Genomic DNA, 14,014 nt, shown 5'->3' on the forward strand with positions numbered 1-14,014 from the left:
TTGAAAAACAGCTTTTATCAATGCAAATTTTAGAGACAACTATCCATCCATTGCCACTATTGCAAACCATTTGCTTTTCCCAATATGAACTTAGGAGATCTGTGGGGCCATTATTTGGGTAGGAAGACAAGTTTTGAACAAACGAGAATGGAGGGATGAGATAATTATAGAACAAGATAATTTTCCTTACTCATGGCAGTGGTTAGGATGCAGTATTGCAGGCTACTTCTGTTGACTGCCGGCTGCCAGCAGTTCGAGTCTCACCGGCTCAAGGTTGATTCAGCCTTTCATCCTTCCAAGGTTGATAAAATGAGGACCCGGATTGTTGGGGGCCATGTGCTCACTCTGCAAACCGCTTAGAGAGGGCTGTGAAGCGGTATAGAAGTAAGTGCTATTGCTATTGGCCTGCCACACAAATCTTCTCGGAATTATGGCTAACACTGGAATCAGTGTTTGCTTAAGATGTGCAAAACACTCTGAAACTAAAATTTTATGTCCCCAAATATCCTATTTCAGGGAAAGACAGCAATATAGAGGTTAGAAAGGCTCGTTTTGTGGAAAGTGGATTATTTTCTAAAATGGAATGCTTTCCACGTTGGAAAGTTGTAAGTTTGGAACATTTTTCACATCTCTAGAGGTTTGTTTATAGAAAAACCTAAATCCACTATGATCACTTTCTATCCAAAGGATATACAGAAAGAGTACTTAGAACATGCCCATATGACAAATCTGGAATATGTTAGCAAACCTAATACTGTATCAGAAAGTAGCATCTGGGTGCAGAGAACATACATCTGATAATGTAAAATATAATTATATTTCCATTAGATACTTGTTTCCCAAAGTATTACAGTTTTGCTACCATAGATGAGAAAAGTGAAATACATCAGGTGTATTGTTTTATATTATATATTCTGATTTATTAAATTTCTCAAGAATGAGATATGCTTACAGACGATGTCATTTAGAAATGATACTGCATCATCTATTAAAAATGCTTCAACTCCTCTAACAGAAAGTGAGTACACCTAAACAAAGTGTGAAAATTAACACTGAAATTAAACTGAAATTAATGCTGTTATTAAACGAGCTAGCCAACTCCTTGTTAGTTACTGCTGTAGTTTAATTTAAAACACATATACGAAATCACCTCCAAAATTCAAGTTTTTTGTTTAAGCAAGTGGAAATCGAATACTGTAAAGTCGCATTTCCAGATCACAACTTACACATGTTGAAATGATATATTAACTAAAAATATATAGTAAATGCTACAAAGCTTTTTTCAGACATTGCTATTCTCCAGCTAATAAAGCGTACCAAAATGCCTTCTTTACTTCATAAAGAGAATAGAGAAGGGATGGATATGTAGAACAAATACAAGGAAATAAGAATCAGTGTCTTAAAACAGGTTACACAGAAGTCTTATGGGCTTGAGATCTTCTTCCACGTAACTGATTCCCCCGTTTGTTTCAACAATGGAAAGAGCTTTGAAAAGAGCATTCCTTTGGCTGTGCAAATCTGCTCCCACACAAGTGGGGCATCTGCGAGTTAAAGCATAGATAAGGTTGTGTACAGAATTTAGTGGATGTGTTCAAATCAGGGTGCTGGAGCATTATCCTGGAAGAGGTGGCATAAAACAGCAAAACAAAAGATAAAGGTGAGGCACCCCTTCTCTCTACAGCCTAATTGATATTCTCAGATCGAAGGGTTGGTTCAAAAATCCACCCTCTTCAGAAAAAAAAGTCACAGTAACCATTCTATAGTATATATAAACAGACGGTAGCCACATAGTTTATTTCTCACAGTTCTCCTGACAACTGAACATTATTTAAGAACAGACTGTATACACAGATAAGAAGAAACATACAAAATGTTTTAAATGATGCACAACAAAATCGAGCAGTATAAAAGAATGCATGTGAAGTCTTGCTCACTGTTCAGGCTAAATTTAATCACCTTGTTTAAATAGTAATAAAAATACAATCTTTCATGGACCTTGTGCATACTACAAAAGAGGAAAATTATTACCATATATGATTTATATTAGGCAGTTTTCTTTGATGAGTTGCATTAGCAACTCTAAATACAGAGGCAGAAGGCTGTGTATTCCATAAGAGTTAATGGTGGGGATTTAGAAACTTTACAGAGTTACTAACCACTGGCACTTCTCACCATAGTTTTGTACACAACACATGGTCATTTTATATAACATTACATTTAAAAATATATCTGCATGACAATTTTATTATATTCACACACCATGAGCTGGTTAAGGAAGCAGTGCCACAGTTGCCTCCTGTAGTGCTTCACTCTCGGTAAATAAAGTTTGTGGTAAAAAGGAAAAAAAGGAGGTAAAAGAAACATCTACGTAATTAAGCAGCTCCAAGGCCTATCAGGACCAACCCTGGGACAGTGATTGTTTTATGAGTACGTCCTAGAAGCAAACACTGCCACAGGCTAAAACTTTGCTGAAAGAAGCCAGTTTTCTGTGCTGGAGACTATTTTCCACAACAAAACTGCAAACTACTAAACTGTTGCAATGTAAAGTATTCCATCACCTGTTCATCGAATAAAAGCCAAGTTCTTTCAGCCTCTGGAATTGACTACGCTTAATGTGTGCTTTCTTTTCTGGCCACACTTTTGTAACTCATCTCTTGGTGTTTGTTTTTGCTTTAAAAAAAAAAAAAGACTAATGGAGTGAAGAAAACCTGCCCGGTAAAGCCAACTGCACGCTAGGAATGTTCAACCTCTGTTTAGTGATCTAGTAACAAGACGGGTCAGAGAGCTGTATTTTGAGAAGGGCACCTGGGAAGCTCTCATGCAGTGGATGACATTCCTGGGAAAGTGCATGCCTTTCCATAGTGGGCACAGAATCAATGACTGTGCCGCTGTTGGGTTTTCAGAAGTGACACGTATGTTTCAGGTTGCACATCTGCTTTCCTTGTCATCTATTGGCAGGAAAGTAGTTGGGGTCAAGATAATTATAGCTGGGGCCTTGGGACATGCAGTAGTCTCTATCTAAGAACATTTCTGCTCTGTAAATGGGCTCCAATCGGTGATTTTCCTTGTGAATATCAGTTTCGTGTAGACTGAAAGAAAAAGAAAAACCATTATTTGCGAAGTATGGCACTGCTCATCATCTACTGGATATATTTAAACTGGGTATATTTAAACTCCTATCGGAATGAATGGCATATATCAGGAAGGTACATTTTTCAACATGAATGCCTACCCATGGAGCTAATCACTTTTAGAAAAATAATATGCTTACTGTAAAAAAGAAAGAAAGAAGCAGCGAGCCAAAGACATTAAGAAATTAAGACATGGGATAAGAAAAAGACTGTAGTTATCGGCAATATTATGAATTATACTTTTCCATACTTTCCTACACTTGCTAACCCTCCTTCATTTTTCCATGTCTGCGCACTTGCTTCGTACAGCACCTTTTCTTTAAATTTCTCATCTCTTTATTTGAAGACCTCATCAACTTCATCTAACCACATCTGTCTTAGTCATTTCCTTCCTCTCAGCTCATTGACTTTTCTTTTGTGTGTCTGTTTTGCAAGTCAGTTCACATTCGGTCTCTTACTACCAAACACTTCAAAATGTTTCTTTTGTACATTCTGTATTTAATCCAAATTCATTCAGCATCCATACATTCTTGGCTCTACCTTTTCCTGTTTAGCCCACACATTTTTAAGTATCCCTTTCTATGGCATTCAGCTTGGTTTTATTCCTCTCCCAAGATACAATATGACAGAAACAGATTGTCAATGCTGGTCTTCAGAGCATGCTGCTTACCAGTCAGAACAAGAATCACAAAAATCCAAAGACAGTTCTGGAGGGCAGTCTTGGCAGTGCCACCGAATGCCTTGAATTGGATCAGTTCCACAGTTATCACACTGAAAAGATATTTAGCAAAGTGATCTCAGGATTTCCCTCCAAAAATAAACAGCTTGCCAGATTTAATAGTTTTACTGCATAGCTAACATTACTGCAAAATAAAATTATTTTTCTTTTAAGGTCCCCCCTTCTCAACATTATGACAAAGCAGCAATCTACAAGCCCATATGTCAGTATTTTAAACTTAGTTTTCAAGCAGTTTCTTTATTTTGCCTCTTCTCAACTTTTCTAATTGTTTTCTCATACATTATTGTTCTGCCTCCTCCAACTAAAGTGCTCCTCTTTTCATTCTCCTGCAAATTCCTATATTTTACTCCACTGTGCTACAAATTTGCTTTCATCTCTCCCATTCCTCCTGTATTAAATTCACTTAATGACTAAGGGAGAAAAAAATAAAATATTTCCACTATCTTTTAATTTAAGGTTCACTGAGAAGGACGAGTGATTTTAGATCCAAATTTGGTTATCAATGTGATGTAAGCAAACAGCAAACTCTTTTCTCTGATTTTCAGATATCTACATTATTATTGAAGACAAAAAACTTCATGGGATATTTAAGAAATTCAATTAGCCAACATGAGCCAGGAATGATGAGCATTTTTTGCCTAATAAATCAGAACCTATTGGATTGGGGAGGTATACAAAACAAATTACCTAGTTTAAAAACAAAAAAGCATACTACTAATTTCCAAGCTGTAATGCTTAGGTATAAGATCGCTTTCCAGAAATTGTAAAAGGAAGACTTCTCTGCATACTGCTTATGATGTACTATTAATACATTAAAATAACTTGTAAACATTCAAGGCAATAATTTCATAAGAACGATTTTATCAGTAATCTGTTCAGAATCCCTAGCGATTTTAGTAAGGTTTATTCCCAAACAGTTGAGGTTTGAATATATAGTTTGATTATATAACATAATCAATAATTGTGTACGTGTAAAGTTTGGTGTATTACATTTAGAGACCTCAGATATACCATTAGATCAGGGTAATCGTAATAGTCTAACTCTTTGAAGTTTTACTTACATTGGTTAGAAAACTTAATGCTGAACCCAGATTAGGATCTTACTTTCCAAGGAAACCACCACTTAGATAACTGAGGAAATATGAGGCCTTTGGCATTTTTACCCACCTTAAAGCCAATGTGCTGAACAAAGCCACTTTCTGCATGCATTTGCTGCACTTTCTGCTTCCTCAGCTTTTTAAATTTCAGCAGTTCTTTATATTCTGGTAATTCACGATATGCTATAGGGATACTTTCTTCATCCTATTTCAGAGAAAAAGAAAATTGCAACTTTTAAAGTTACAGAAAGAAAGATTAAGGTAAAAGAAACCACGCTTCCTAAACAAGACTCCAGAATAAATGGCATTCTATGATGTGACTGCTCATGGCTGGTATATTGGAAAATGGCTCAAGATAGTTTATAATTGCCCTAATAATTCCAAAAACTTTAATTTGGTCTTTTTTGTTTAGTACCACAGTGCCAAATAGTTCGGGATTAAATTGACTCAGAATTCAGAATACTACTGAAGTACAACTTCTAGTATGAGAAATTTTAACGCAGCTTTAATTTTTGCCACTGTATTGTTTCCTTATAAACCAGAACAACGAAACAGGAGATTTAATAGTGGAAGAACAAAATGCCCAGACTTTGTAAAATGGAAAAAAAACCCTAACTTCTAAAGTGATTTGTCTCATGAATTTTTTCCGTAAAAAAATAAAACCAGGAGTTGTCTTATGCTTTCCTGTAATGGCAGAAGGGCCTAGGCATGTATGTGTGTGCACAGATCTTACAAAAGACTGTGCATTATATGTAGACAAATTAGAAGAGACAGGCATGGCCCTTCCCTGATCAGGTTTGGCCTAGTAAAATGTATAAATCAGTCTGTTTACTACAGGGCTTTTCAATCTTTTCATCCATTGTACCACTTTTAGGATATGGCAACTTCTGAGTACCACCAGTTACCTAGCAAGGTGTCAAAAACTTGATGACCCCCCCCCAAAAAAAGGAAAAAAGTGATGAAGTACAGGTAGTCCTTGACTTACAAGAGTTTGCTTAGTGATTGTCTGAAGTTACAATGGCACTGAAAAAAGTGCCCCCCAAGCCACAGCCGAGCAAGACACCTGCCTGCCCGCCTGGCGGCACTTTTCCTTCTGTCTGAGGTTTTCATTGTTGTGAGCATTTTTGTTGACGATTGGAACCGGGGTGGGGGGTGGGTGTTTGGTTTTTATTTGTCCCCCTCTGCTTGGTGGTTGCAGCAGGTTTTGGTCACTTCACATGACCCTGGGAAACTGTGGCCATCATAAATATGAATCAGTTGCCAAGCATCTAAATGTAAATCACAAGACCCTGGGGATGCTTGCAACATTCCAGCTGATCGACGCTTATTCTGGGCTCAGCAGAAGCACCGGGATCAGCGCCAAGCTCCAGCTGGAGCCTGACGCTGATCCTGGCGCTTCCACTGAGCCCTGACAGCCCTGCAGCTCCAGCCATCTCTCGCTCAGGCTTGCCACTGGTTCAGCTCATTCCCCTCCCCACTACCACTTTTCTAGGATGGTGGCGTACCACCTGCCAGGTGCCAATGTACCACAGGTGGTACCCATACCACTGGTTGAAAAGCCCTGCTCTACTAATTTGAAAAGGGAATACAGATAGTCCTCAACGTACAACCACAGTTGAGTCCCAAATTTATGTTGCTAAGCAAGACATTTGTTAAGTGATTTTTGCCTCATTTTACGACCTTTCTTGCCCCAGTTGTTAAGTGAATTGTTGCAGTTAAGTTAGTAACATGTTAAGTGAATCTGCTTCCCCCATTAACTTTGCTTGTCAGAAGTCTGCACAAGATGATCACATGGCCCCGGGACACTGAAACGGTCATAAGTCAGTTGCCAAGTGTCTGAATTTTGATCACATGACCAAGGCAATGTTACAATGGTTATAGATATGAAAAATGGTCATAACTCATTTTTTTCAATCCTCTTGTAACTTTGAATAGTCACTAAATGAATGGTTGTAAATTGAGGTCCACCTACACTGTTTTAATTTTCTTTCCTTCAAATCGAAAACACTTGGGTTTCCATTGCACTAAACCCGGGGTAGGCAACTTGACTCTTTTATGACTAGTGGACTTCAATACCCAGAATTCCTGAACCAGCCATGCTAACTCAGGAATTCTGGGAGTTGGTCCACGAGTTGTAAAAAAGCCAAGGTTGCCTATCCCTGCACTAAACAGACATAGGTGCATTGACCTTTTACATATACAGCTATTTGTGGGTTATTTATATTAATTTATAGAGCTTTCTTACATAACATTTTTAAAAAATCAGTTTAAATGCAAAACCTACTGATGTTTCTTCTTCTGCTGCATTGGCTATGTGACTGTGAAAACAGGATCTATCGTCATCTTCATCCATAAACACAGGAGGTTCATGGGATGTCATGAAAGTTGAAGGCTTGAAGAGATGTTTATTCAAAGGATGTTGCCGTCTACTAGAGGACTGTAATAAAAAATAAGTATATGTGTAAAGGTGGCTTTATATACTTTTTATACTTCAGAAAGAAAGTTTCACATATTAGAGTGAGTTCTTCACAAAGCAAAAAACCTACATATTCTGCAACAATGTGTTTCAATACTTAATTGCCACAAGGAATCTCTTTTGGCATGATGGAGATTTCTAATCATTGGTTCTTCCCTCCTGCCAAACACAGGCAGAGATAATCAAACCCAGGTTTTCACAGTTAAGCCTCATGTTTAACTCTTCTCAGTGCATCATCCTTTGCTCAAGATTAAGATATGATGCAACTTGAATTAGTATTATACAGCATGAAAATATAAGACAGAATCTTCTCCCAATACAATTAACATATGACCATCAAGTAGGAAGGCAGAATAAGATCTTACACTGGATGACATGTGCCAAAATGGGTTAATTAATGTGTGGCTTTATTATCTCTATTGGGCAAAAAGAACCTTCATATTAAATGTCCAATTTTTACTTTAGGAAGAGGTGTGACCAATTTTAAAACTGACATATGAAATGAAGGAAAACCAGTGAAACAGCACTAATTAAGTATTTCTGAGAAGTCCCATATGAAGACCTGACAAATGGATGGAAAACTATATGACTTCTAGTAAGGGGAATTTTAATGTGTAATGGCTTAGATAGGACACTGAGTTACATACCTCATGAAACAACTTATTTAAAAGAGCTGTACCTATTCCATTAGAATATCCATGCTGATTCCTTTTAATAAAAAACCCCAAAACTTTCATGAGCTTTATAGACATTTATTTTACCTTCATCTTTCATAATCTCTATATATGTTTGGGTGATTTAATTTTATTTTAATTTTATATTGTATTGTTTTTAAATTTTGCCTTGTAAACCGCCCTGAGTCCTTTGGGAGTAGGGCGATATATAAACCGAATTGATAAATAATAATAAAGTGGGTTATGCACAAAATGCTCAGGGCTTACATCTATTGTTCAAGCCTCTTAGTACAATTTTCCCACCCCTCTCATTTTCAGAAAGTGGGGGGGGGGGCAGACTATACATTTCACAACACCTACTAACAAGAATGTGTATTTCTCAGCTCTAAAATCATTTCTGGCTAAAAACCTGCTATTTCAGTATGGCGTGCACACGTGGCAGCACCAGCGCGATGCACCATGCGGTGTCCTGCCATGAGCAGCAGCACCGGTCTGATGCGTCACGTGGCCCCCTGCCGCGAGCGGCCGCAGAAGATATCTTTAGCTATCCAAGTTCTGAATAACGTATGAGGCTTTGCAGCAGTTGGAAACATCTTAATGCAGGGAGGAAAAAGCAACTACTGCTTCTGTCATATCTGCATGAAGGTGGATGAAAAGCGACTGCCTGATCTGTGCCAACATAAAACTTGCCACAATGGTTATTCACAACGGTCTCTGTGGCAACTAGGACAGTTTATCTTTTTGTTATTATTCATTGTATGGATATCTGAGATTTTATTCTGTTTTACTTGTTTCACCATTGGAAGCCATGTGCAGAGCAAGATAGCAGAGATGACATGTCTACAAAAGAAGAATATTATCCCTCTTCCCTGTCACAGGAACAATTGTTGAGGAAACTAAAGCAAAACAAACAAACCATTAGAAAGAAAGGGAGCGATGTAAAAAGAAAATGGAGCAAAAATTCAAAGGAGCTAGAGCAGCAAACCCTCCCTGTGCAAAGGCAAAGAACTGAGGGAAAATGTAGGTTCTTACCTTTCCCGGATGGTAGGAAGAAAAAATACTTATTCAACCAACCAACCACTTCCCTTTAATCAGTTCACAAACATCCATAAGTACACAAATACTGGAAAACTATGTAAATGACAGTTTAAGAGGATTAGAGATTACACTACCGTTCTTTCTCATAGAAATCATACAATGGTTCAAATTATTTCTGACCCCAAACACTAATTCACAACTTGCCAGAGACTCCACAATATGATGGAAAGGAAATGTAGATAGGATTATTAGCACACTGTTATTATTACACACACATTCCCCAGTCTTGCATAATGTCTCCCAGTAATTTCATATAAATATTGAAAAGCATTAGAGGCCAAATCAAAACTGGTATAGCACAAAGATAAAGGGACTGAGTATAAGTCTCACAACATTACTTTTAGTGCGACTAAAAATATCCCCACCTAAGCAAGCACCTTAAAAGAAATTCATAATTAATAATATAGAAAGGTGACAAGCATAACTAAAAGGAACAAGACCTTATGCTTAGTTCCTGACAAAAATAATTTATAGACAGCTTCAAGACCGTTTCATTCAAAAACCAGATCTGAAACCAGACTGAACTGGTTTTGAACAATCAGTTTCACCTGGTACCTTTTAAAATTAGTTGCTGCAGGTGTGCTCAAACCTCTTAGCTAAACAAAAATGCTATATGCAATAACTGATGATTATTTAAAACATTTAGATATGACTTTTTAAGCAGAAGTGAAGAAATACCATTTTTAAAAAATGAGAAAAAATGTGGGCTGCATAAAAAGCTTTTAACAATATCTTTAATACCTATTTAATTGTTACAACATTATTCTCAGCTAATCACAAATATTTTGGAAAATAAATCGTTCAATTACCATATTTTTCAGACCATAAGACGCACTTTTCCCCCCCAAAAGGGGGGGGGAAACGAGGGTGCGTCTTATGGTCCGAAGGTGATCCGTATGGCCAGCCCCAACCTCCGCAAGTAGAAAGCAAGGGAGATTGCCAGGAGCACAAATCGGCACGTGCTGAGAAACGCCGATCTCGCGCTCCTGCAATCTCCCTTGCTCCGTTTCAGCTTGCTTTCTGCAAGAGAAAGCCGGGCTGCAGGGCTGCCTCCGCGGGTACTGCTCTAATGCAGAGAGGGAAGGACAAAGAGGGAGGGAAGGAAGGAAGGAAGGAAGGAAGGAAGGAAGGAAGGAAGGAAGGAAGGAAGGAAGGAAGGAAGGGACAATGGGAGAGGGAGGGAGAGAGAGAAAGAGAAAGAGGGAGAAAGAGAGGAGAAAGAAATAGGGAGGGAGAGAAAGAGGGAGAGAGGAGAAAGAAAGGGACAGAAATAGAGGGAGAGAAAGAGAAGGAGAAAGAAAAAGGGAGGGAAATAGAGGGAGAGAAAGGGAGAAATAGAGGGAAAGAGAAAAATAGAGAGGGAGAGAAAGAGGGAGAGAGAGAGAAGGAGAAAGGAAGGGAGGGAAATAGAGGGAGAGAGAGAAAGGGAGAGATAAAGGGAAAGAGAAAAATAGGGAGAGAAAGAGGGAGATGGAGAGAAACGGAGAGAGAGGAGAAAGAAAGAAAGAGGGAGGGGGAGAGAGGGAGAGAAAGGGAAGGAGAGAGAGAAATTAAATTAGTAACATGATTGTTAAGTGAATCTGGTTTCCCCACTAACTTTGCTTCTCAGAAGGTTGCAAAAGGCGATCACATGACCCTGGAACAATGTGACCATCATAAATATGAATCGATTGCCAAGCATCCGAATGTAAATCACATGACCCTGGGGATGCTGCAAGTCATAAGTGTGAAAAATGGTCATAAGTCACTTTTTTCAGTGCCGTTGTAACTTTGAACAGTCACTAAGTGAATCATTGTAAGTCAAGGACTACCTGTACTTTATCATTTTTTTTCCTTTTTTGGTGGGGGGTCAAGTTTTTGACACCTTACTGGGCGACTGGTGGTACTCGGACATTGCCTTGTCCTAAAAGTGGTACAATGGATGAAAAGGTTGAAAAGCCCTGTTTTAGTATACCGGTACTATTTAGTCGGACTAGCACGCACATGCGGGGGAACCTTTACCTTTTACTATTTGTTTTAGATTTTTTTTTCTTGTTTGCCTGCTCTAGAAACTGGGTGCGTCTTATGGACAGGTGCGTCTTATGGTCCGAAAAATACGGTAGTCATTTTTCCAAAACAGTATATTTAGTGTCAGTTGTTCCCAAAGTGTAATTTGTACATTTTCGCCAGCCAGCTTTCATAGTGACATTTTGCCACATTAAATTGTTAACTCTACAGAAACATTTTGTGCTTTAAATTTTAAAGAAACAGACATTGATTTAATTTCACTAATGCATAAAATAACTTCATCATTACCAGGTACTAGGCATTATTTCATAAATATTTCCATGCCAGATTCCATATTGCCTTCAACACTGGCAGAACTTCTAACGCGCTAACAATTTCTCAAAAATTCAGGCAGTTATTCAGAGATGTACCTGCCTTGAAAGGAGATAATGTTGAAAGTGTATAACCCAATCAAGCATCAGGAGTTTACCATGCGAAATATTTTATGACTTTTATATCATGTCATAAAATGTTTTATAACATTGAAATTTGCCAATTTCAATTCCACAGGAGTCATGGGTCCTGGATTTTGGACTCACTCTGTAAGTTAACACAATTGAGGTACCTTGGTTCAAAAATTGTTGCTCTGATCATTTTACCTAGTTAAAGGCAAAACAGGAGTGTTTCAGTTGTGTATAGTTTTACACAATAGATGTAAGCCCTAAGTATTCTGTGCATGGTCTGCTTTCTGACAAAATTCACATGCTAGCAAAATGATAGGATAGCATAATACAGATTAAATTTCTATACCAAGAAAGAGAAGCTAAATGTTCAAGCTAGCTTTAGAAAAGGCCAACAAACCTGAAACATTATTGTTGATTCACAATGTACAATTGATAAAGCCCCCCAAAAGTTGATTGTGTCAATCATGTCAAGCAGTGAATGTGCTTAGAAAAATGGGAATTCTAGAACATCCCACTGTCCTTGTGAGCAACTTATAGAAAGGTCAAGAAGCCACAGTATGGACAGAACATGGTGAAACATGGCTTCAGGTATGCAAAGGAGTGAGACAAGTCTGTTTATTCTCTCCTTATTTATCTGACCTATATGCTCTGTGTTTGTGCTTGTGTGTGTATGTATATATAGACGTGTATATAAATAGAAAGATAGAGGGAAGCTGAATTAGAGGGTCAAGATGACTATAAAATCGGAAGAAGAATCATCAATAACCTGTGTCATGCTGATGACATCACCCCAAAGTAATCAAAGCAAAAAAGTTAAGTGGGAAAAAAAAGATTTTGCTTTTAATTTCAGTCCCAATTAATGACAACAGGGAGACCAATCAGCCTTAGAACTGAAAATGAAGATATAAAAGTGGCAGATAGCTTCTGCCTTTTAGCATCAACCATTAACAGTAAAAGGACAAGTAATCAAGAAATAGGCTGCAAACCAGCACTTGGTAAAAGAAATAGAAAGGCCTTGGAAAAGATACTCAATGTCTATTCCTACAAAGGTCAGAATTGCTCATGCCACAATATTGCCTGTGGCACTCCATGGAAATCAAAAGTTGGCTTAAGATACATTTATGGTTGGAGAAGATGATTAAAAAACAAATAGAATTTAAACCAGAATTGTTTCTATTAGGAATGATAGGCCCCAACTATGACAAGGAGAGTGGATACTTAATGTTACATGTATTGACAGCAGTGAGAATTATGTTTGCCCAATATTGGAAAAATGAAAAGTTACCGACTGAAGAAGTATTAATCAAAAAAATATTGGATTGTGCAGAAATGGATAGATTAACTTTAGAGAGTAAGAAGAAAGAATGTTCAGTTTACTGTAGAACTTGGAATAAATTCTATCAATGTATAGATAAGCGAGTTAGAGAGAAAGGAATGTGATATGCAAGTTTGAATTTATTTGAGTAAGAAAAATACCATACATTGAAAACTATTGTTTATGATAATCTACTATACCTATCATTGTTACTAATTATTAGCTTTATTACTTTTATTTACATATATTTACCCAGACAATATGCTATTTGCCAAATATTGAATGTTATTGGGGGAAACCCCAACCCTCACCCCCAACCTCTCCTGTACCCTATCCCAAATCCCATCCCCTTACCCCCCCTTTTTAACTGTATAAAAACTAATAAAAAATTTTTTCAAAAAAAAAGTTGAATTCTGAAGGCAGGATTATCAATTTCTCATGGCCTGTTTATTAAAAGCCTAGAAATGGAAGGAAACCAGTTGGCAAGGTGGCTTTCATACAAAAAGTATTAGGCACAGAAAGAATCATCAGATGGCAGATTGCTGTTATTGTTAAAGTGCTCTCTTCAGTGCCATGCAATGGTCAAGAAGGATGCAAAATGAAACAATCCCCCCAACACACAAACACACAAGCTGCAGTACAAGAGAAATTAAAATCACAACAGGTTCTCATATCAGGAAATATTTCTGGGAAGGAGGCTAAGACAGTGGAATAAAATGATTAATAAAAAGTAAACTGGATGGGAGTTCTCTCAATATACAGGGATGAAATAAGGTTCTTGCGAAAAAATGTTTAGTTGTAGAAATTTCTGACCAAGCAGGTTGAAGTACCCACATGTGTAATTATGAAAGGCCACAATTGAAAAAAAGCAGGTTCTGTACCCATGATCTATTCATTTTTTTTAAAAAAATGCTAACTGTAGTACAAGAGAATTTGACTGTCATATAAGAAGTCTGGAATCTAAATGACGGAAAGGGCAATGATAGAAAAGATCTGAAATTATGATTGGCAAAAGAATGTGAATACAGAGCACA

At 37.6% G+C, this 14,014-nt stretch overlaps 1 protein-coding gene across 4 annotated transcripts in view; it reads right to left on the reverse strand.

Annotated features, from left to right (window-relative positions):
• Positions 1 to 1,769: 1,769 nt before the first annotated feature.
• ZZZ3 (zinc finger ZZ-type containing 3) overlaps positions 1,770 to 14,014 on the reverse strand; it is a 60,357-nt gene continuing 48,112 nt past the window's right edge. For all 4 annotated transcript variants that reach the window (XM_083359394.1, XM_083359395.1, XM_083359392.1 and 1 more), the window contains 4 exons: positions 7,252 to 7,404; positions 5,038 to 5,172; positions 3,802 to 3,902; positions 1,770 to 3,089 (listed from right to left, as the gene is read on the reverse strand). In XM_083359394.1, coding sequence (XP_083215520.1) covers positions 2,945 to 3,089; positions 3,802 to 3,902; positions 5,038 to 5,172; positions 7,252 to 7,404 — 534 coding nt within the window. In that variant the 3' untranslated portion in view covers positions 1,770 to 2,944. The remainder of the gene's footprint in view (positions 3,090 to 3,801; positions 3,903 to 5,037; positions 5,173 to 7,251; positions 7,405 to 14,014) is intronic.

The sequence above is a fragment of the Vipera ursinii genome (genome assembly GCF_947247035.1).
Source record: "Vipera ursinii genome assembly, chromosome: 3".
Lineage (NCBI taxonomy): Eukaryota > Metazoa > Chordata > Lepidosauria > Squamata > Viperidae > Vipera > Vipera ursinii.